The sequence below is a fragment of the Scatophagus argus genome, chromosome 14 (genome assembly GCF_020382885.2).
Source record: "Scatophagus argus isolate fScaArg1 chromosome 14, fScaArg1.pri, whole genome shotgun sequence".
Taxonomy (NCBI): domain Eukaryota; kingdom Metazoa; phylum Chordata; class Actinopteri; family Scatophagidae; genus Scatophagus; species Scatophagus argus.
This window is the reverse complement of record NC_058506.1, coordinates 8184351-8209258: the sequence shown is the minus strand read 5'-3', so window position 1 is coordinate 8209258 and position 24908 is coordinate 8184351. Positions and strand designations below refer to the sequence as shown.

The following is a 24908-nucleotide window of genomic DNA, read 5'->3' as shown; positions in this document are numbered from 1 at the left end:
TAATAACAATAGCGAATGGATAGTTCCTTGTCCTAAGCCCTTATGTCCATTTGCGTAATTTTGAAATCATATTATTCACAAACACAACAGAAAAATAATAATATCTATCTATCTAGATAAACTATGTTGGTTTACACATTATATTACACATTTCTTTGCATGAGAAAGAGAACCTTGGCGAGATGAGTGTTTATTATCGGCCTAGGTGTAGAGACGAAAATCATCAGTAACCTGTGAATTAAGGAAAGCGCCTTTAGAGAGTTTTAAATATTTTAAAATATAAAATTTATTTATACTTACCAGGACATAGACATTGAAAGATGCCAAGGCGAGAGACACATACACAAGACAAATGGCACATTACAATTAAATAAATAACCAGAATTCAATAAATAAAAAAGACTTTAGATGTAACAGCCTTTTTGGTCAAAAGAGGAGGAGATTATTTCAAAATAACTTTGATATTGTGCATGAAAATTGTGGATTGCTTCCATTGAATTTTGACTCATGGATGTAATATCAGTGTCCTTAATTTGTTTGCAGAATCTCTTTGTGTGATTACAGAGCCAAAACAAGTGAAAAACATCTTCAATATGAAGGCCGCAGGAGGAAGGAGAAAGAGAAAACTTAAAATTATGGACTGGGTCCATGACACAGAGTGAGGGATATACATATACACACACACACACACACACACATACATACACACACACATACATACACACACACACACACACACACTGTATCATCAAAATATTTGTCGTCTTCTCACTTACTATACATACATTTACAGCATGTCTCCCAGATTTTTTTTTAACAATGAAGTAATATGATGCCCTTTCCAAAATTTGGGGAAAAAAATGCTACAGTAAAAATTATTGTTATACAGTGAACAATGTGGTATTATATACAGTACAGCGTTACAGAGTTAATTCAGTTTTTACAGTGCAGTTTTGTGTTTCCACCTCCTAAATGCTTACTTACTCTTGTGCTTTTATTTGCAGTTTCCCAAAGTGCTTTTAAATAGGTTTTTGGTCCTCTTCATGTGTGTCCTCCTTGCTGGTGTTATTTGTTAGTCTTCTTAAAACCAAGTGTTCCCAGTTTATTTTTTCATCACATATTTTCCATTTATGTTTTTGATTGCCGGACGTCTGTCCACTCCATTTTGGTGTTTTGCAGTGCCTGAGTCTTCTTCTCATCCACTTGCACATAATCCACTCTGTGCTCATCAGACAGAAAGGGCTTCTGCTTGACATAAAGAGGGAGAGATGAGGAAACAGTGATGTGATGTGGTTACATTATAAAAAAGCAGTTTCCAAAATTAACAAGGTTCTCCTATGCCTGTACAAACAAACAGTTGTTTTGCACATATGCATTTCTCATTCGAAAGGATGTTCTGCACAGCATTAAATAATTTTTCTTCAGAAGTCTGTTACTATATACAGTCTCTACAATCTGACGAAAACACACCTTTTGCACAGGAGATGGGGATGCAGAATTGAAATCCAGAGACAAATAGTCGAGGTTTGATCTTCTTGCCAGCATTTGACCGGCTCCGTCAAATGTAAGACAGAACTGCTGAACTGATTCCTGTTAGAGAAAGACATAGGTGAAAACTTTTCTGAGTCATTACCTTACCACTTTAACTGATCTAATCTTGAAGGTCAGCTTTTCCAGTTTTTAATATTAATAATATATTTTCAATAATATAATTCCAGTTTTCACATAAGCTGTATTATCAGTAAATCGTTGATTGAATAAAAAGAGGCCTTAGACTGTTCATGAGTTTATGCAAACATAAGAAGGTACTTGTCCAGAGCGCAGCCACTTGATCCCTGTCAGCATGTTTTTGTACAGGAGGAGAGTCCAGCTCACTAATACCATGACTAATCTGCTTTACTTCAAACCTTTTTCTGGGAAAATCAATTAAATATGCACCCTTTCCAGTAACAGTGTAACACATGCTGACACCCTGTAGATCCCCAGTGTAATTACAATGTGCTGAGCAGAATATTTTAAAAATGCACAGTCACTTCTGACACCAACATTCGTAGCTCAGTGGATATTTACTACAGGAATCTTAGACACGGTTCTTTTTAGTGTTTTATTCAATGCAAACTAGTAGATTGGAGTCCAAAATGGTCTAGAGAATGTTTTGACTATATGCTGATGATATTAAAGTGAACAGCATTTCTGCCCACACAATGGCTAATAAAGTGACATTGAGTACGTCAAGTTCCAATCATTTTTTTTTTAACAATTTTGAGGGCTCGATGTAACAGAAAAGTGGATGATTACTTGGTTAATACAAGCTATATGATAAAGGAGGTAAAAATGTGAGCTACAGTTAATATATATTACCCTCAGAGCTTCTTTCAGTGATCAATTGTAATCAGTAATATGTAGATCCTAAATTATGGAGAAAGAAAATTAAATCCAGCTTCTCTCTATAGACCAGATCACATTGAAAGAATCACTAGCAGATGAATCGATGTCACTACTGTAAAGCTCTGAAAATGCACAGTCAAAGGTGTCCTTCTGTTAATTCTGATAAGCATTAAGAAAACTGTATGACCAAATCAGCCTATACACTATGTTTTCACATATAAATGTGTTTTCACTGCTACAAATAGAAATTTTACCATTGCTGTACAGCTTGGGTCTTCATCTCTTGAATGGTCCCCTTTCTCAAGTCTTCTTTCAGACGATAAACAGTTCATTGCAAAGCTGCAAGTATACATTAAAAACATGATCTTGTTTATTTTATCTTTTATCTTCATTGTCCATTCGTTTATTTACAGTAAGGGAAAGACTTTGTGCTTAGAGACTTTTTCCTCTCACCATGATTCAGTCATTGCTCTGTTCAAAGGTAGTTGAGTGGGACATTCTGTGATTGTAGAGAGACCTCTCAAGTCAAGAGGTGGGGGTCGAGCTGTGAACCAAGAAAGGACAATGTTATTGGATTTCAAACACTAACACGTAAAAAAAAAATGTCTGTGTATTTGATAATTGCAAGAGTCCTGTAATGATATTTACAGCTATGTATCATTAGCAGTTCAATACAAATGACTTTATTGTATGACTGTGAATTATCATGCAGACAAAGACAAAGGTTAAGACCCCCAGCCACAGAGTAACAGTGCCAAAAATGTAACATGAACCAATCTTATGGCTCTCACCTCTCCTCAAGCGAGGTTTGAGATGCCGGTGAATTGGAGGTGGTGGAAAATCTGCAGGTTGACACAATAGTGGGCTGAGAATTGCGGAGGACTCAACATTGCAGTTTGTATTGAGGAAAGAGAATGTCCCGGGGCTCATGGGGATGTAACCATCACAGTCAACGGTGGTAACAGTGGGAGAAGGAGAAGCCATGGGGACATATGACTCATCCTGATAGCTTTGAACTCGTACAGTGCTTAAACAAGGCTGTTCAAAGAGAAAGCATCGTGAGATCAGACAAGTGCACTGTGTACTGTATTTACGGTCAAAGCTGGGACATTCCTTGAAGCTGCTGTATGCAGAATTTGGATGTGGTGATAGCATCTTTCATGTTATTCTAATAATCTAATAATCCTGGTAGACATATGACATCACCACTTGAGTCATTAAAGTTGAAAACTTTCAAACTCTACAGTGGCAAGTTCAACAGAGTAAGAAGAAATGAGCAAAACTCTCATGTCTTATCTCGGCCTGATCGGTGCCGACTGCTTGATATGTTCTGCACATACACAAAAAGTGGTCACAGAAGGTTACATGTGCTTGTTTTAAATGATTGTATAGTTGTAAGAGCGTTGACGGCAAATATATTACTGTGTATGATACATGTGTATGATCTATGCCAGGATTATTAATGTCAGTCCATTCATTCCAGCACCTTTCTATTAAATTCGTCAAACTCCCATTGAAGTTTATTCTTTACAGAAGTGTCTGAAATGAATTTTTATTAAAATATCTATTTTCAGTCCTTTTTAAATTACTGATTGCTAATTTGAATTGTACACTTACAATTCATAGCCTACACTCATGTTACACTTTTTAATACATTTAAAGGTAATACAGAGTGTTCGACATGGATTGGACCTACCCACAGCAGGGATAACTGAATAAAATTACTGCTTTGTGGGGCGAAGACATGAGAGTGGTGTCAATCTTCTCATCTAACGCTTGACCAAAAAGCGAGAAAATTCCCTTAATATCAAAATACAGTATAGGCATGAGACATTTTTTCATTAAGATCTTGTGAACCTGTTTTACGGCCGCTGATGATTCTCTTACCAAATTGAGACTCTGCCTCCTGTTCCTCATCAACCTGCTATCACCATCTCCTAAAAAAGAGAGATATTATTGAAAAACGACGAAAGTTAACATTCTCCACCATTAAAATCAGACGTCAACTCTCAACTGTATGCTGCCCCATTATATTAACACCGGGACTCTCTCAGTTTTTGCATTAGGCACACTGTGATACTGCTTTCCGATCAAAGGCATACCTATTCGGAGATGGTCCAGGCTTGAGAAAGTCATCCTCCGGGAAAATAACTCAGAGTGGCTTGAGAAATTCCGTGCACTCATTGGTCTCGACCTGTGAACTCCTTCATCACGTTGCTGCTCTGATGAGTGATTGGGCTTGGGTGGCAGTGGAGGAGGTGTCTGTCTATCACTCGTTGCCTCAAACGATGCAGAAGAAAAAGGTTTGTCAAACTGGAAGACACTAGGTAAAGCCATGGAGGTACATGGAGCGCTGGAAGGAGGGTTAGTCAATCTTCCGGAGAGAAAAAGAGATGGACTGGGGGTACGATGAGAGACGGAGGATGAAGAGGAGTCAGTGTAAAGAGGTGAGGGCACGGTATCCTTGTCTGCATCATCCAATGATCTCTGCTCCAGGGAGACCTCAGAGTTTGAAAAGCTGTCATTTCTACAAATATGGAGGGAAAAAAATGAAAACAATGTATTTGTTAAACATGAAGTGTTGTCATCACTTCATCTTGTCTCAAAGGCCTTTCAGAAATTGTACATACCTACTAATGCGTACACTCCCTGTCTTAAACTGTGACAGAAGCAGGTATTCTGGTGGATGACTGGAATCTGGCTGGCTTGAGATAGATGCCCGGTGGGAGCTGTCTGGTGATGGCTGGAGGGAGGTGGGGGTGGGAGGAAAGCCTTCTTCTGAGCTCTCTGTTGAGAGTAAGTAGGGAGGGACAGGGAGCTTGTAGTTTCTGAAATGTTGCAAGCACTAAGGACTGATAAGAAAACTGGCTTCATGCTGACAAAACCATACACAAACACACAGGCAGGTTTCTCCCAGCCTGTGGTCACACTGACAACACACAGAACAGGTGAATTTAAAGACAGGACTGATATCTTTTGCATGCACGTTGAAAGTAGACACATGTGAGCCCTGCTCCGTCTTCTGTTTATATGATCTTCAGTCTTTTAGTCAGATTGGCCGTCGTTCAGAAATTTGTCTCATACCATTTCACTCAAGGCCACTGAGTCAAAGCTTTCTCTGCAGAACAACGTGAGTGAAAAAAAATCCAACAGTCTTTGAATGTTCTTGTGAAATATTTGCTTCCCTTAAAAGATGTTTGTGCTCACTTGTCGGCACAGTATGACCTTTTAAATTCCTTTGCAAAAGTTATGAGGTGCCATTGCACAGAGCTCTTTAGGGATCCAAACAGCATCTACTGCTTATCTGGCACTGTCTGAAAACTTAAAGCAGCAGAACTTTAATTTGAAATTCTATACAAACTACAGCAACAATTGGTATCATAGTTTTATGAGTGTGGGATGTGCATTTCAATCAGCTACGTGTATGCATATTTTTTGATTTACGGCAACATACAGGACAACATATCAGCAACTTTGTGCCGTTGCTTTATCTCCTTCACACAGATGCCAGCGTTCTAACAGACACAAGTCTCTTCACAAATACACTGTGGGGGCAGGCCAATGAGAGGCAGTAAAAGCAGCACTTAAAGATATTTAAAATATCAGCTGACACATGATGACATTTAATTCTGGGCAGCCCCAAAGTACTTTCGAGGAAGTGATACAAAACTCTCATTATTTCTTTGTTAATTTGAATCGTGCCCCGTTGATCTGCTGTTATCTCTTCTGATACAGCAGCAACATTAGGCTGCGGGTTGCGCAAGCAGCAGCAACGACACTCTGAAGGGTTGGAAAAATCAGCCCACAGACAACAGTTTGTTTTGTGATAAAGCACGAGGTCACGTTTTGTCTTCCAGTCATTAAACCACGCCCACTGCTTGTCTGGAACTTTCATCTAAATTTATATTCCAGAGAATTTGTGCGAAGAACTGCAGTTTAAAATGATGCAACTTGTTTTTACGGTGGGGGGAAAAAAAAGGACCAGAAATTATTTTTATCAAATGGTTTGAACCACAATGTCATGACGTGAGGTTGTGTGGGTTAGGAGTGCAGTTCGATGGAAAGCAAGTGGTGTTAAAACTGTTTTAAATTCTTGAGCTGACATGATGTTTAGCACCAGCATAGATTATTCAGATACATTGCAGTTTGTTGTTTTTAAATCTTGATTTTCACTTACGTTTTCCCTCAGGTGTTTTTTAAATTTAGGGATAAACGCTCCACACTGTTTCACTACATTGAAATGTAAAATAATCAAACCTTGGACACGACGGGGATATTTTAGGTGTTTTGTGTATCATTATACAAATGTGTAAAATGAAATATTAAAACGAAGTAGCGTGACATGAGTGCAGTATCAGCACACCTGTATGGACAGCATATCCTCACAGTTTCTCAGTTAATGCTGAACTTTGGATGTTTTTGCAGCAAGATGTAACAATGCACAATTTGTGGATTTTACTTGTGAAAGATCACATGAGTTGTCAGCACACTGCACCTGTGTGTTGTTGTTCTGCTGATCAGGACACCACGCCACAGCAAAGAAATGGTTAGTTTTGACCTCATTCAAAGATTTTCAGTTCACCGCTTCCTCTGTGGGGAAAAGTGACACCGATTTCTGAAGCAGCAGCATGGTGAGTCTACTACGCCGATGAACTATGGCGACTGAACACAATTACCTTCTGTTTTGTTCCATTTTCTTTGTGGTTTTCAGTGAGGCAGGTTTGCGTTTTAAAATTGAAAGTCACGTGTAGCTTTAACACAACCACATTTCAAACCAAACAGCATTAAAATTTTTCTGTGCATTTACCGGCATCCTCCTGGTTCCCGAAGTGGCATATTTGACTGATGCTGCTGATCCAGCTGTTCATCTCCTCCTCAGTTTTGGCCACCAGGTAAAAAATACGAGAGGAAGTCTTCACCACGAAGAGGTGCTTCCCGTGGAAGTCTCGCTTTATCCTGAGCTGCCCGTTCAGCATTTCCACCTCACACTCTTTCAGGTCAATGATGCGGATGGGCTTTTTGGAGTTACAGCTTTGATAATACTCCAGCACATCAGGATTACCGCTCATGCGACCTCTTCGAAGCACAAACCAGCGTTTTCTCCATGCCTGCAGGAGAAAGGAACAAACAGGTCATCATGGAGTGACTTTTTTAAGTTTGAACTTTGTATTTTCACTTTAATGTTACCAGTTCTGCCCAATTCTGACTGCACCATCTCCCTTTTCCCTCCACGACCGCTTTATTAGTCATGACCAGTCATGGGAATTAGATCACAGCTCACAACAGCTAACGTGGCAACTTTACACTCAATTTTTTGCGTTAAATATGGCAAGTATAGAGGAACCTTTAATGAAATTTCCCAGAAGTACAGAAAAGAGGAAGTTCACTGTATTTAGCAGAAAATGTCTAACACAATGAAAGAGGTATATGTGCAGCAACAACGACACTCTGAAATGGTCACTGCTTTTTAGTGAGGACTTACTGAAAACGTAATACTTAACACATACTTACAGCTCTTCATAAGATCTACTTTTAGTGCGTTTGCATGAGCCCTCACGACACAAAGGATACAGGTCAGCCCAGTCGTGTTGGTGTTATATTTTATGTTTAAATAGAGTAATGGTTTAGTAAACTTCATAAGATGTTTACTGATATCATATTCACAGTTGGTTTTTGTGGCATTGTGAGTGTTGCAGGGACAGAGCCCCTCCTGAAATTTCTGTGGTGTGAGAACTTTTTGCATGTGGGTAATCTGCTCCTGCACAAGTCAGTTAGCAATTTTTGAGATGATACCAGGAAATGGTTAGACACACCACATTTACTGCCAATAACATTGCCACATTTAAGAGGAAACCGTAACTAGACAGATGACAATTTGATCCTATAGATGTTTGGAGTATGGCGTGCTTGTACTATGTTAAAATAAGTTGTTTTTCCAAAACAGGTGCATCTAGTAGAAATAGATGGTGACTGCAGAAGCTGATCCTTGTTTAGTTTATGTTTATTTTGTTCTTTCAGAAAAAATATAAAGCAAGTAAAGACAGAGCACTCAGTGGTGGACTTCCAATCATTGGAATCACTAAAGCTTTCATGTTTCCCTGCTGTGGATGACATGAATGGTTAATACAAGAACATGTCTAATCTGAGAATCACAAAACAAGCAAGCTGGGCTTTGGTTTGCTCGGAGCTTTAAACCAAATCTCTTGTTCTTCTTCAGCACATGGACCTTAGCTGTCATTAGGTGACCTATGTATGGACCTCTGGTTGAAATCTCTGGAAAATGCTAACAAGTGGACCTCGAGTTAAGACTTTGTGAAGTCAAAGCTTTAATGTCAACAATGAAAGTTCAAGCTCAAGATGAGGTTTATAGTTCCAACAAATTTTTCACAGCAGACGTTTTGATTTGTTGCAGTCAGAAAAGCAAGCGTTACTCATAACGTTAACAATGGCTCTGTTCTATTCAAGTGTCCCAGTATGACAGTGAGACAACATTCACAATGCCAGGATCATGAATCTGAAGCAGCTAAATGCAATCCAGCTAATTAATCTTATTATTTACAACTGTGCTTTTCCGTTGTGAAAAAGGCCTGTGTGTGTGTGTGTGTGGTGGAAGGTTATATTTCTATTATATGACAAAAAATTTTATAAGTCTGAATACAAGAAATAGTTGTGTGGAAATAGTTGAGTAAGGGCCATCTTCACAGCACACTGTAGTGGACTGGACACAGAAGACGACTGTTAAATGCACTTTTATCACGGCAGAAAGTGGAACTGCAATGTTGACAGAAAATGAGACAACATGACTTGTTCCACATCAGGAAGGATTCGTTCTGAATTGTTTCGATTCTTGCGTTTCTAAACATGGTGTCAGGGTGGGAAAAAAAAAAAGAGAAGAGGAGCTGTGGCCAAATTCAGCAACACAGCGGCTAAACAAACACAGCACTACACTGAAGCCCGTCGCTTGTATTTGATCCAGATAAAACAACATTTTCATACTGGTATGTACCTGTACTTGACATTTGAATACTAAAGGAGATAGTGTGACTGTCAACAGAAAAAAACATGTTCTCTGGCATCAACAGCATTTGCATAGCGTGCTAAAATAAGTTTCTATTTCCCGCCCCGAAACCTATCAACGCAGGTGCCCCCCAACCCATTCCCTGCAACTGTGTTGACAAATGTCCCGTCTCCATTTGTATAGAGGAAGTGCAAACTGCCATCATAAAACTGGATTATTTCTGCTTGCCACTGAAGTCTGAAGTGTCTGACTGCCTCTGACATTACTTCCCATGTTTCACAATATGCACGCTCATCACACAAACACATACACACACGGAGCTGAGCGGGTGGCCAGCCCAGCGTCATCACATGACCCCCGACAACTACAAAAAAACCCCAGTAAAGACTGTGTGCTGTTCATGTAGAGAATTACATATAGTTGCAGTATTCGTACATTCCATGTCTGAAGTACATCTACAGTTTGTGACACATCATATACGTAATACATGTTGTTACAACCATCAAGTTCCCCCACATGCAAGACACTGAAGTACGACATTATTATACAAATGAGGAAGATGGTATAAGAGAGACTCAATGGCAGCTCATTTTAACAAAAGCGTACAAATCCACTGTATATTTCTAAATCACCATCCCACATCGTAACACACATGCAGACATGCACACACACTCTGAAACGAGCAAGGCTCAGCAACACGACCTGACATTACTGCAGCCAGAGGACGTAAACAGGCGTCCGGTGTGTACTCCTACTCACAAATCTCTTTAGCTTCTTCTCCGGGGGGGATTTAATGAGCCAGCCGGTGCAGACCACATCTCCAGTACTCATCTTGACTGCAGAGTGTGTCGTCCTCTGGGCTGCCGCCGCTGCTGCTGCTGCTGCTGCTGCTGCCGCTGCTGCTGCTGCTGTGAAACTGAGAGCACTGCAAAGCATATCCTGTGTTCTGGTATTCAGCCTAGCCTCTTCAAAAGGAGGAAGTCAAGAAATTGATCACACTGAGAGACAGAGAGAGGGAGAGAGAGAGAGAGAGAATTATGTGTTTGTTTTCTCAAGTGCTCAGGGCAAGTGGATGCTGGCCTGTGGGGGTTTTAAAGGAGAAAAACGCATTATAAGCTGTGACAGGTTTGAGGATTGAGCTGTACTGACTGACTAACATACAGCTGCTGAGTCACATGCTGATAAAATCTTACTTGAAGATTTTCTTTTTTGCTGTTGTAATGACGCTCATTTGTCTGGTGATCTAACGATGTCTCTGAACCCTACAGAAACAAGAAGTGGGTTTAACAGAGGATAACTGGAGAGCTTCCCTTCTTTAATGCTTAATAATGAACTAATACAAGCTTATTTCCACACGAGCTTTCGGGGGGGTCTTGGTGCAGTCAAATAAGTGGTATCTGAATGATTTACACATCATTCGGCTTGTCTTCCAGTGCTCAGCTTATTGCAATTTGAAGGTGATGAACAAGGTGTTGAACAGGTTTCCAAAGTAAAATATCTTAACAGCCCCACTTTAAAATTGAGAAACATTTTAAAATGATAGGAAAGGCAAACACGAACTCTCAACTCTCATTTCAGCTCTTTGGCGAATGTTTACTATTTTATTGTCTAAACAGATGTAAGCATTCCATGAACTTTTCTCATTCAAAGCAGCTACAAAGCTACAAGCAGCTCCTACAACAATCAAGGCCCTAGATGATAAAATCCCAGTAATGCCAAAGCCACAGTGAGCAGGCTGCTATGAGGTGTTCAGTGACATGGGGGTACCTCTCCTGCTTTTTTGCCCAGTAACTCAGGGTGACTCTGTGAAAAGCTGTAAGGGGCCCTTTCATAAATCCTCCTGCTCTGCTCAGTGGATCACAATTCATATGCAATTCAATATGGATCACAAATGGGATAATAAAAAAAACTAAGTTAGAAGACATTTTTGAAGAGATAGTCATTAATGATGAGCATAATGTAATACAAATAGTATAATAATACTCACAGCTTCTCAACAAACAGCCATAACATATCTCAACAAGAGGAAGAAGGAGGGGGAGGGAGCTTATTTTCACTGAATATGGCTTTGCCCTGCATGTTTATGAAAAAATATTTAACAAGAGCTCTGCACAAGCTGGCACATGGACATTAAATCGCAATGTGTTTGCTGATCTTAACCCCTCACAGTGCAACAAAACCGATGTTGCTAGAAGATGCATTTTACTCCAGTGGATTATAGACACACACCCCCAACAGTAACGCAGTGGTACAGACAACAACACAGCTTTTTACCAGTTAAAGCCTCTCTTCTACATTAAAGGGGAACAACACACGTTTCCTAAAAATCTGACAACCAGGGTTAGCGCATTGAAAGTATGAAATTTCAGAGTTACTACAGAGTGGTGGATTAACTCTGAGCATTAATCCCAACTCATATAAACTGAAATGAATTGAATATGTCTGATTGAATATGTGTGTGTGTGTGTGTGTGTGTGTGTGTGTGTGTGTGTGTGTGTGTGAGAGAGAGAGAGAGTCTGTGTGTATTATCATCTTTCCTGGACTCTTTTTCTGAAAATTGCAGGCTGTGGTAAATGTTATTTTTATTCATTTAGGTTTCTTTTTTCTTTTCTTTGTTTTATCTTTGTTTTTTGCATATGTGTATGCAATAAAATTTACATAAAAATAAAACTTCTAAGTTCTTTTAGAACTTCTAAAAGTAAAGGTAGTGGTTGTGTAATAGTAGCTGTGGCAGCAGTAGTATTAACAGTGGTAGGATACAGTTAACTGTTAACTGTTACATAATTATCACATGTTCACATGCCAATGATATATAAGAAAACAACAAAGCAACACAATGGCTTGTTGAACATGAAGTTCTGTTTCAATCTTCTCAGTAAAACACTGACGTGCCACCAGTCATCCACATCTCTTCAGATTTCCTCCTAAGAGGGAAGTACATAAATGAAAGCGAACTGAAAACGATTTCCTCTCACGAATAATCAACTTCCATAACAATTTCTGACGCAGAAACAGAGGCCATTTTAGCAGAAGACATCACTATGAACGTTCAAAATTAGCATTCCGCAGATAACTGCAGTCAGTCCGTAAACACACTCAAACTCATCTCTCTCCAATTTTTTCAGCAACCACCAGAGGGAGACATCAAGACTTACATGTATTTGATGTCTGTCACTGGACACACTCATATCTGGAAATCATGACTCAGTGAAAATAGAAATTAAGATTTGTGTATATAACTTATTTTAAACCAACATTTGCATAACCACAATGCTATATCTTAATAATGTCGCTCATATTTTATTTCCAAAACAAAGGACAGTATGAAAATAATTAGAAAAAACATTTTATCTCTTGTTCTATTTTTTATCTCATGCTTTGAATGACATATATTTAGTAAATCAATCCGTGTTATCCGTGTCAGATCATTTTGTATGATTGCTTATTTTACACAAAAGGTTATGTATATATATATATATATATATTTTTTTTTTTCTTGTAAATATTTATTCTTCTTTTATTATTATTATTGCTTTTTTGTATTTTGTATGGTGCACAGGACAGAGAAAAATCCGGAGTCAAATTCCTTGTATGGTCACACATACTTGGCAAATAAAGCTGATTCTGATTCTGATTCTGATTCTGATTCTGATGTTATTATGAAACTATAAACTATTGATTATTCTTTTCAGTTGACCCGTCTCTTTAGCTTCCGTTCCGCCTGTGTGAAAAGTGCCTGGAAATCGGTAACTAATTGTATCACTGTATGTTAAATAAACTGTGGATGGCAGCAGTCCGCTGTGGCTGCATTTGATCTGCGCCAAAAAAAAAGTTAACGTTGAGTCAAAAGCGAGAACCGGGTTTACGGCAGTTACCGTAAAGAGTCTTGAAAAACAGACTGGAGCTAAAAGCAGCCGTTACTCAGGGCAACAGCACGTAACACAGAGCTGAGGTCTGATATACAGAGATTAGATCTGAAATAACGCTAACATTAACTATGTGGCTGCTGGTCATTTAATAACAAAAATATTGTGAGCCATCACTGCACAAAAATAAGAACAAAAACGATTTTGAGTCGTTTAAGACTTTATGGAACTGATTTGTATTCAGCACTCATATCTTGGGCAACGCCATCTTTCCTCCAATGACGTTAACCCACTTGGTTTTCTAGATGTGACCAATCTCACGTGGTAAAAGAGTCTTTGCAATTACCCATGATTCCCCTGAAACGTATGACCTGTCCCTGGCCTTGGCGTGCAGCGCGGTGCAGCTAGTTGTCACTTTGAGCTGGCTGTTGGACTTAGTTAGCACTACATAGCTAGTGGTCCTGTCCGAAAAGTCGGCTAGCAAACTGGGAACGGTTACAGCGGAGCTGAGCCACAATGCTGAAATGTAGAACTGTATGGAAAAAGCTTGCACCCCTTGTCAGAGCTTCATCCACTGTGTGCCGGCAGAATGTGAGAAGAACAGGTAAGTAAATAGTTAAAGCAAGTTGCTGTCTGCTTGTTAGCTGGCCTTAATTCAGACATACGCGCGCATGTCTGGAAGCATAATATCAAAGAATTTCGACATGTTGTTGAGCGAGAGAGGATAACGTTTGGTAGCTTAGTTTCACTATTCTGACCTTCGTTTGGCTGTTATAATGCTAACGCTGATTAGCAAACAGTAACGAGCTGAAGTGGATGACATGTTGATAACTAGCTAATTTAAACCATATTGCACTTGACTGTTTGTAGTTCTTTCCTGCAACATGCCCGAAAGCAACGCTAGTGAATAAAAACTGATTGCCACGCATGGTTCTGACGAGTTTGCCCTGGTTTGCAGTGTGGTTTTTGTAGGTGTCACCATGTTCATGTTCTGTAATCTGTCAGATTTTGCTGTTCTTACCCAGGCCGACTTTTTTGGGTCACGGGGTTGTTCTAACCCCTTACCATGAAGGGCTAAAGCACAACAGGTACATATAGAGTCCTTTGGACAGCATGGCCATAGGTTGCTTGAAGGTACAACGATAAAGAAAAGAGAGCGTGCGGAGAGTTATTAGAGGAAATTAGTGCATGAAAGAGGGTGATCATAATGAGGATTCAAGCCTCTAAACCCTCCTCAAACTAAGTGTGTGCTTTCTTTAATTAACCTAATTAACAAGCATCAGATTTCTTGTGCACCAAAGTGTAATTTGGGGAATGTCAAGTCAAAGTTCATGCTGACATGTAGTGATGTTATATTACACTGTATAGCAGCATAATATACTTACACTGAAGATCATGTGATGTGACATATAGTCAGGAGCACTTACACAAAGTGTTTAAACGCTGTAATTCTTCAACACATATTATTAGTAATTAATGAGGCCGATAATAGATAGATAGATTGAACCAGTATACATTTGCAGTAAAAATGAAATTCTTAGCGTCAAGATTTAGAATAAGTAGGGATGCAGCTAACTACATTTTCTCAAGTACTGGACACGTGTACAGTTTTGAGGTATTCATACTTGAGAATTTGATTTTTATTTATTTTACAACTTCATACTTCTACTGCACTATAACTTTTTACTCCAGAGTAAAAAATTGCACATTTTTTAAAATTAATTTATTTTATCTGCATTTGGAAAAAAAAAACAAATAAACAACAGAAACAAACAAATCATCCAAAAAAGACAATATTGGATCCAATAGCTGGCCAATCCGATAATCAGTCTACCCCAACCAAGTAGCAAAGTAAGATGTTATGTGTTATGTGTCATGTTGTTTTCAGGGTTAAGTAATGTCGCAATACCAGTGCGCGTACCTGGCGCTCACATGTCCACCGGGCCAAAAGGGGTAGGTGGAGAAAACCTGGTGTACATCGCTGTGGTGGGAGCAGCCATTGCTGGTACTGGAATATATGTGAGTAAGCCTAGCCTGTCATAACGTACGGTACAGCCCTGCTTCTTAGCCTGCAGATATTCATGCCTTGGCAGAATCAGTTGAACTCTTTTTGTTTTGTTTTCACAGGCATACCGACATCTCAAGGCAGACAAACAAAGATATCAGGAGCGTATTGATGAAATTGCATCAAGAACACATAAAGCTGCCACAAAAGAACCAGTCACAGTCATCCAATCAGAGCCTCCTGGTGAGTAATATTTATCAGCTGATTTTAGTGTTAATGACATTTCCCACAGTATCAGAGCCACAGCAGTCCAGTGTAATACAGTGATGATCTATTAAAAAAAATCACTGTTTTGATTGTTTTATTTGTTTTAGCAACTAAGACAGTGAGTGATTTCTCTCTCATTTCTATGTAGATGACCTTTATAGGTCAAACTAAATGGGTAATAAAACTTAATTGTAATATTTTCATAACAGTGAAGGAAGAGCTTCTACACGAGCTACAAACATCAAAGTTAAATAATCATAGTTAAAGGTGATTTTGTGAAAGTGTGGGCCTGGAATCTGCTGACTCTGCATTATGTGAATTAGCTTCCTCTTTACTGCCATGTAAACAGCAGATCTTAGGAAAACAAACTGCCTTTACAAGTGTTTTTAAGTTGGAGGTGGATTGATTTAAATAACCTTCATTTAACTCTGTTCTCCTACCTGATCAGTAAACCATCTGAATTTCTTATAACTTCACCTGAGAACTGATGCTGAATGTCTGTCTGAAGTCAATAATTTCGCTGCTAAAAATAATTCTGTCCATTTCTCTCCCAGCCGTCCCTGCGCCAGAACCTCAAGCAGCACCTGAACCAGAGAAGCCAAGCCCCCCGGCCCCTGTTGCAAAGGTTGCAGCCCCCAGTGAAACCACTGAAACGCCCACAGGTTGTGTACATACTTCTCTATACCCCCACATGTATATGTAGTGAAGTAGTATGAGGTGTGGAATTCTGTTTCCCATTGCACTTTATACTCATGCTAACCTTTGAAGAGAAAATGGCTCCGCCAACCAGTAAAGTTAGTTTAGTGAAAAAAAGGGTGTAAAACACCTCTTTGTACCCTGCTCATCGTTGTCCTACATCATTGATATGTTAAAAATACATCGTCATGGTGATGACATGTTTTATACATGAGGCCCCCTGGATATTCCTGACCTGTGTTGTCTGGTCTACATCCAGAGGTTTACTGCATGAACAGTGTCTTTTGTTGCATGGGCTAATTTTTCTTGTATTTTGTGATGCATGTGTCATACTCAGCACTGTCTTCTGCTGGGTTTCAGTTTCTTTGTGTCCTCTCACCTTGTAAACGTGTAAATTAACCCTTTACAGTTTCAGTACACTTTTGGAGACTCACACACTCACCTCCATGGTGGACTGTAACTATCTCTGTTTTCGTTGGACTTCTCACTACTTTCAACAAATGTGTCGGCTCCTGATCTGCTTTGTTGTCATGTTTGAGGTGTAAAATGGAACTGAAATTGAATGTGTTATACTGTCCTGGGTTAGTACTTGACAAGGTTGTTTTACTGTTGACTGCAATGTTACAGTGTTCATAATTGGAAGCTGCCCTGACTTTTCTCATGCTGTGTTTAAGGCCTATTTTCAACTTTGTACTAACCAAGGACTGCTTTGTTATAAACATTAATGTGGTAAGACACGCTTGAGTAAAAATCAGCCTGGACACTGTTGTCAGCGGCGATAATCACGACTCCACATTTGGGTTCCTAATAATATTTTGTTCAAATAACAAATGTCATATTTTCTGGTATAATGACGTATACAGTGTGCACGTCTCTGTACAAGTTCATCACAAATCAGGCGGCTTCCAGTTGTTACTGTGTTAGTGTGCATGCTCTGCAAGATGTTCCCAAGGTAAAGCTGAAGAGATGCATGGATCCCAATGGTCTCCCCCTTCAGTAATTTTGTAAAGTATTGCTTCTTAATCCATGCTACTGATTGCCCTCATCAGCAGATGAGCCAGTGGTAGATGCACCTCCAGAGGAAGCAGCAGAGGCACCTGCTGCACCTGTATTTGAGGAGGAGGGTAAGCTGTGAGAGGAAAGGATAGTCTGATGTAATTAATTTACTCATTCTGTTGGAAGTGCCGGACTTTGCTGTATGACCTGAGTCTGTGGAGTAGATACAAAAAAAATCAAGACGGATTTCACGTATTATCTGTGATGCACATTAGATTGTATTAGGTAACTTTACCACTTTACTACCAGAGCCATCGCCCCCCTCTGAGCCGTCCCCACCTGAGCTCATAGAGCAGCCCCCTGCACCCGTTGTGGAGAGTGGTAAGCACTCAGTCAGACCTGTGCATGGAACCAGTGATGCACATTTACCACCGAGGGTTTGTTTAATCTTAACTGGTTAACGCTCCGGTTATACTAACAGAGCCCGCAGCAGCAGCAGAAAGGCCCACAGCAGAGCCGCCTGAGCCTCGGCCTGAAGTTGTGACAGCGAGTGGTAAGACCATAGTCCAGCCTTGGAGCGGGAAAGCGGGAAAACACGACACCGATACTTCTTTCAGTTTTGATAATGCTAAGTTCACCAGCACCTTCTTCTTCCCTTTATGTTTTTAACATTTTTTTTCTCATTACAGCTCTTCTCCCTGCCTGTTCATTTCTGCTTCACATTGTTTGGGTTCTTGTAATGATAATGGTTAATCTCACATGAAATGTTAAATTTCTTTTTCCATGTACTCCTGTCAGGTGTATTTGTGTAAGTGATGGGTGCTGATGAGTATCCAAGTTTATGAACTGACTTTGTCTCCCTCCTACTTTTGCTTTTTGCCTCTCTGTCTCTCACTTTCTCTCTGTCTGTCTCTGTCTCTGTCTCTCTCTGTCACGCTCGCTGTCGCTTGCTCATGTAAACTCCAGGAGAGGACTCCGCACCTGCCTCTAGCAAGGTCCCCTCACACACGCCGTACCTCCTTATTGGTGGAGGTACGGCGTCTTTTGCTGCTGCCCGGTCCATTCGAGCCAGAGACCCAGGTGCCAGGGTCAGTCAGAGATTGCTTTGTTGTCCACCTCCTTGTACCTGAGTTTCTCCTTAATTGCTCTGTCTGCCAAGTGACGCTGCTTACTTCAATGCCTTTTTAAACCTGTTTGCTGTCAGGTGTTGATAGTGACTGAAGAGCCAGACCTTCCATACATGAGACCACCACTTTCTAAAGAACTGTGGTTCTCTGATGACCCCAGTGTTACGGAAACACTGCGTTTTAAACAGTGGAATGGAAAGGAAAGAAGGTGTGTTTAAAACTCCTGTATTGTGCTTTTGATTTATCCACCTATATTGCCTTGCGTTCTTCCTGTTTGTCTCGTTCTGGTCCCTGTCCATCTGTCTGATTGTTCTGTCTCAACATCTGTCTCTCTCTGCTGGGATGTGTGGCCATTACAGTGATTCAGTTAGACTGTTTGCTTTCATTGCAGAATTTAAGTTTCTGTTCCTGGCTTTTTCTTTTAAATTCATCATTGCTTATGTGAAATATGAACAACTAAACTCTGTGACTATCAATTTTCCCTTTTTACAGTATGTACCATACTGTTCCAAAGAATTTTTCCCCCCACATTATACACCATAAGAAAAATGTGATTGTGATTAATGATGATTTTGATACCTTTTGTATTTATTTGGCAGTATCTACTTTCAGCCAGCATCATTCTATATTACACCTGAAGAACTGAATAGTGCAGAAAATGGAGGAGTGGCTGTTCTCACTAGTAAAAAGGTTGGTTTGTATTTGTTTTCACTTAAAAGTCAGACACTAAAGTGTGCCGACTTCACAATTATATATAATACAAGATAGCATTTGGATAAATTATTCATACTGGAAGTTAGGATGTCTTGTTTTTTGACTATACTGAATGAGATTTTTGACAATAAATACATGATTTAATCCAATTTTAGGTGGTTCACATGGATGTGAGAGGAAACAAAGTAAAACTGGATGATGATACTGAGATTTCATATGACAAGTGTTTGATTGCTACAGGTAAGCCAGGCACTAAAAAATGCATTTGTCCCCAGATGTTTCTTAAACTTTGTGGAAACTAATTTGAACTGCTCTCTTCAGGTGGAGTGCCAAGAAATCTACAGGTCATTGAAAGAGCAGGAGAGGAAGTGATGAAGAGAACGACTTTGTTCCGCAAGGTCAGTGTTTAGCCACAGGGGGGCAGTAGCTGTGTTTCAATTTGGGAATATTCTGTCATGTAGTACACTGGTCTGAAAACATGTTATAGTTAAGCTGTAGGAGCAAGAACAACGGTATGAAATGATGGAAATGTTTTGGATTCTTGGTATAAATTTTGTTCACCACAGATTGACGACTTCAAGACATTGGATAAGGTCTCCAGAAATATCCAGTCCGTTACAATCATCGGAGGCGGCTTCTTGGGCAGCGAGCTGGCCTGTGCCCTCGGCAGGAGATGTAAGACTGCTAATACTGAGATTTATCCAAATACATTTGTTTTGGATTTAATCTGTAATATTTTTTTCCTCTTTTTTTTTTTTCTTTCAGCACATGAGTCTGGCCTGGAGGTTGTTCAGATGTTCCCTGAGAAGGGCAACATGGGAAAAGTGTTGCCTGAGTATCTGAGCAACTGGACAACTGAAAAAGTCAAGAAAGGTTAAAGTCCATTTTGTGTTCTAGCATGTCTAAATTGTCTGGTTGTCTTATTATCATTTCTTTGTCATGTCATTTCTTCTTTTATTAAGTATTCTCCTTTTTATTTTCCAGAGGGTGTAAAAATCATCTCGGAAGCTTTGGTGAAATCTGTGGCCCACAAAGATGATAAGTTAGAAATCCAGCTGAAGGATGGTCGATTGGTAGGTCCACGTTTTTGCACGAGTTCAGTTCAGTTCAAGAAATGGATAAGTTACTGATTATGCTGTGCTTCACCTTGTAGGTGAAAACCGATCACATTGTCGCTGCTGTTGGCTTGGAGCCCAATGTTGACCTTGCTAAGTCAGCAGGTCTGGAGGTGGACTCTGACTTTGGTGGCTATCGGGTCAATGCAGAGCTGCAAGCTAGATCCAATATTTGGGTGGTAAGTTAATGTTCATTAGGGACAGGGCCAACTCAGCTGCTGGACTCTCTGGGAATTGCTATTGTTCTTATTCTCTTAGAAAGCAAGTTAGAAATTATGAGTCCAGGACTTTGCTTAAGGAAATTTTCTGACTTGGAGGACAATGTGAGCTGCATATAAGGCTTATTTGTTCTGTGTATGTCTTTGACGTTTTCAGCCTCATCCTGTACTATAGTGCCCTCCTCAGTCACACTCAGGTCATGCTACAGTAACAATGCACCTGTAGACAAGTAATGCAGCTGTAACAGGGTTATAAATTCTAATCCACGTATCCTCATTCCCCCACTCTGGATTTAGGCAGGAGATGCTGCGTGTTTCTATGACATCAGGCTGGGACGTAGACGAGTGGAGCATCACGATCATGCCGTTGTGAGTGGAAGGTTAGCAGGGGAGAACATGACGGGAGCCAACAAACCCTACTGGCATCAGTCTATGTTCTGGTGGGTACTGCTGTACTTCCTATTTCCTGCTAGTGATACTAACTCAAGGCTTTCATGGGTCACAAATTTGAAACGGTTTGCAAAAGAGTGCTGTGGCTGCAAGCTATCAAACCAGCTTGAAGTGGAAATGAAGGGAAATTTTTCAGAAAGCGAGAGCACGTCTGAATTGTTTATTGCACGGGTCCACGTTCATTGAGTACATTTAAATGAGCAGGCACTGGGGCAGCATGTACAATTCTGCAAATGACTCAGATTTAATCCTTTTAGAAGTCAGCTGAACATGCATGATTGCTTTGAAGCCTTGAATACCATTAAGTTCTGAAATATTTAAAACGCCTTTAGAGGACATTAGGAGCCTTAAGAGTCTTCAGCAGAGAGCTGAAACATTTTTAAGCCCATCCCAAATTTTCTAACTTTGTTAAAAACAGTACTGCTATCATCACAATGGGAGTCCAGATATTCAGGGAGTTTCCAAAAATTGAACTACAGTGTAGAGTGTGGCTTGCACTTACACAGTCAAATGCTGTGACTGCATCTTTTAGCAGCTGAGGAAATGTGACACTGCTGACAGCATGAGTTCACTGCAGCCCAAAAAAACCCCCACAGGGCCATTTGTCAAACTATCATGGTTTATGCACCAACATAATTATTCAGATGTTATGTTGATATTCCTATGAATGTCAGTATGTGTGTGCAGAAGTGCAGCAGTTCATCTTTAGTTCATCTAAAGGTCAGCAGGTCTGGATGTTCATATTTAACTTGTTCCAAACATACAAACATCGCTTGTTTCATATTCCATTTTTGTTCCTCATCGAAAACTTTAAATCAAAGGCATTTTGGGAAATTACTGCATTTCAAACATATGTATGTGGACTGTGAATTTTTGGTTAACTATCTTGAAAACAATTCAAATATTAAACATTTTATAAAAAAAAAACAATTAATCTAAGTCTGAAGATGTTTGTACTCGAAGTCTGTTGTTGCTGGAGTAATAGTAAAAACCTCTTTATAAACAGCGGTTCAACAGGAATTTACACTGAATAAGTGCCAACAGATGAATCATACGTCTACATTATTCTATATGATGCCACATTAAGTGTACAGGCTCTCTGGGCTGAATGACCACAGCAGGTGTGTCAAGCTCAGTTGGCTGTGATATCACTTCAGGTCATTAGCAAGCTTGAGACTCATCAGGTGGAGGTGGGGTGTCCCTGTTGTTACTGAAGTTTACAGCTAAGTTTTTAACAAGTGCCCTGTTTGTTTGGAGCAGTGTGGGGCACACAAACATATACACAGTGTGTGCTGGAATCTGTTTTTATGGTTAAGTTTTAAAATCTTGAAGTTGCTGCGCTCCACATTGGAGGACGAACTTCAGCGAAACTATTTTCAACACAAATTTGAAAATTCAGTTTTTTTTTTGCATATAAAATGTAGTTGATCCTTATTGTTCTGAGAGCTTTGAGTCACATTATTCCTTAAACATGTTTTGCAACACAGGAGCGACCTGGGACCAGATGTAGGCTACGAGGCGATTGGGATTGTTGACAGCAGCCTACCAACAGTGGGAGTGTTTGCCAAAGCTACTGCCAAGGATACACCTAAAGCTGCTACAGAGAAATCAGGTAGGAACATTCCCTGTATAACTGTGAAAGCAATAATATACGCTGAATTTGAGAACCGAGGATCAGATTTAATCTTGCTCCTTAAATGTGTCGCAGGAACCGGGATCCGTTCAGAAAGTGAAACGGAGGACACAGCCATCAGCCCAGTAGCCTCTTCATCGCCTGCTCCCACTGTGGAGCACAAAGACGACTATGGGAAAGGAGTCATCTTCTACCTGAGGGACAAAGTGGTGGTGGGCATCATCCTGTGGAACGTGTTCAACAGGATGCCCATTGCAAGGAAGGTACGTTCTGTCACTTTGTAAGAAAGATACTTTGTGCCACAGACACAATTAAAATGGAGATTTGGTTATTCTCAATGGTTTATATCTGTTATTTGCAGATTATAAAGGACGGAGAGGAACACGCAGATCTGAATGAAGTGGCCAAGCTGTTCAATATCCATGAGGATTAAGATGGAGGAAGCTGCTGCTCGGTTATTGGAGGGGAGTTGGGCTTCATGTTAAGACTGAACTTTGACATCGCCACACTCTTGAAGACACCCCTGATCATACATGCAAAATGGGAGAATTAATGTAAACTGTGTCGTGTCACTGCAAATATTTTCATAGTTGGACTTTCCATCTTTATTCGGGAAAATTCAGTGTCTCATCTTCCACCAAACTTGATGCTCATGTTTTCTTTATTTTTCATTTTTTTTAAAAAACATGTTCTTAATGTGATTGTCTGCCTGCCCCCCCACCCCCAACAGGCTGAAAATGTTGAGCATGGGTTATTGCCTTCCTCTGTGTGATCAGAGCAGCTTGTCGTGAGCGAAGCTGCAATAAAAGCTATTTTTAAATCGGAGTGATCGTATTATTTTCAGCTTCGCTCCCAGATAATAGCACTGATGACAGACAAGTTGACCTGCAGCTGTGACGGTTGTTAAAGTCCATGTGCTTGAGCTCATCTGTTCTGGAGCATTTTAATCATTGCATGCTGTTTGGTAAATTCACTCGAGTTGTACATGTAGTGACTGGACACTATTAAATTGAGTGAGGTGATGTTAAAAGTCTAAAAGTGCTTATTGTTGGTTTAAGTGGGAACAAGCGGGCTTGTATACATAACACCTGACAAGGATGTTTTTACAGTGTGCGGAAGTACAATCTAATTAGAGCCAATTTACAGTCAATCAAAAACAACATAAAAATGAAACTTGGCCTACTTGTCTTGTTCAAGCGTGCAGAAGCTTTTTCTTTTTTTCTTTTTTTTTTTTTGCCTCCTGAGGCTTCTTATTAGGAGTGCGCTCATGTTTAACATTTTCACACATTTCTTATCCTGTTTGACAGTGTGGGCTCCAGAGCGAAGAGCAGAGCGGCCTCTCAAGTGTGAGGCAAACACGTGCAGCCATAACGTCCCATCGCTTTCTTTGACATTAATTTTACATGAGTAAATGGCTGAACCGCCTCCCACTCTGTATGGAGGAATAAACATGAGCTTCAACATTTATATCAGAATTTGTCTGGCGATTTGAAGATGAAATAGTTAGACCAGAAACGTTAGAAAGCTCTGCTGAAGATTAGCCTCTCGATGTGTACTGACACTTAAACAGAATTGTTCCACTTGATTTAATTATAACTCCGTGCCTTCGTGCTTTTTCCTTTTTACTGTGGCTACATATCACATTCTTATAATTTAGACAATACGGTCTTGATTTAAGTGATCATATCTCTTGCTGGCACATTTACACTAGAGAAAATATATATAAAATATATACTGATGATAATGGATTATTATTTATCATCAAAACATGAAACAGTCAACATGAAAAATATCAGTGTCATTTAAATTTATGTAAATGATCTCACATTCAGGGGAATAATCTTCATTTATGGCTTTCGAAGAGAAGAAGTCCAATAGCATTTCACATTTACTGGCTTCTTACAAGTTTGTGGATTTGTGTTAATGATGGCTTTGATTGTTGTCGTACATTATTTTTTTTATCTGTACCACTCATGTTGTATCTGCCTTCATTTTTGGAAAAAAAAATATGATTGTAAATAATATGTTAGAATATATCATATGAAACTGTTTCTGCTAATCTGATGCTGCCAGGAAGATCAATGCTGGTTGTTCTGCTTTGAAAATGCTCCTGTCTCTTTAAATATTCTTGCAGTAATTCCTTGAATGTGCATATGGCCATGAAAAAGAGATAAAGCTTGAAGTCATCCACACAAACAGAGGCAGGAAAAAAAAACTTCCCCAGGATTTTGAATTATACAGCAGCAGCTTCCTGTATTTTACACCTGCAGAGAGGGGAGGGATGCTCAGCTGAGTCCAGAAGACACAGTCTGACTGAAACAGGCAACAACAACTTCCCTGCATCCCTGCTTTTTTTTTTTCTTTTTCAGTTCTTTCCTCCACTGGTCTTATATCCTCTGTTTCTGCCAACTAAGA

The 24908-nt window shown here is 39.8% G+C and overlaps 2 protein-coding genes across 4 annotated transcripts; one reads left to right on the top strand and one right to left on the bottom strand.

Moving 5' to 3' along the window:
* Window positions 1-268: 268 nt before the first annotated feature.
* On the bottom strand, window positions 269-10369 carry gab3 (GRB2 associated binding protein 3). The gene is made up of 10 exons (XM_046409839.1): window positions 10166-10369; window positions 7196-7496; window positions 5019-5175; window positions 4491-4915; window positions 4276-4325; window positions 3180-3426; window positions 2842-2932; window positions 2643-2727; window positions 1471-1590; window positions 269-1245 (listed from the first exon to the last, which is right to left on the bottom strand). The coding sequence occupies exons 1-10, from the start codon at window positions 10340-10342 to the stop codon at window positions 1129-1131; spliced, it is 1770 nt and encodes a 589-aa protein (XP_046265795.1). The 5' UTR covers window positions 10343-10369; the 3' UTR covers window positions 269-1128.
* Window positions 10370-13353: 2984 nt separating this feature from the next.
* On the top strand, window positions 13354-23318 carry aifm1 (apoptosis inducing factor mitochondrion associated 1). 3 transcript variants are annotated; one of them, XM_046411021.1, is made up of 20 exons: window positions 13354-13876; window positions 15161-15291; window positions 15400-15520; window positions 16099-16206; window positions 17293-17364; window positions 17546-17617; window positions 17718-17789; window positions 18203-18324; window positions 18441-18571; window positions 18963-19053; window positions 19233-19317; window positions 19399-19475; window positions 19644-19752; window positions 19843-19950; window positions 20062-20150; window positions 20231-20371; window positions 20708-20850; window positions 22348-22472; window positions 22569-22756; window positions 22855-23318. In XM_046411021.1, the coding sequence occupies exons 1-20, from the start codon at window positions 13789-13791 to the stop codon at window positions 22924-22926; spliced, it is 2145 nt and encodes a 714-aa protein (XP_046266977.1). In that variant the 5' UTR covers window positions 13354-13788; the 3' UTR covers window positions 22927-23318. The 3 variants fall into 3 exon arrangements, with proteins under 3 accessions (XP_046266977.1, XP_046266976.1, XP_046266978.1); XM_046411020.1 differs by having other exon boundaries at window positions 17290-17364; XM_046411022.1 differs by lacking the exons at window positions 17293-17364; window positions 17546-17617; window positions 17718-17789 and having other exon boundaries at window positions 13362-13876.
* The last annotated feature ends 1590 nt before the right edge of the window (window positions 23319-24908 follow it).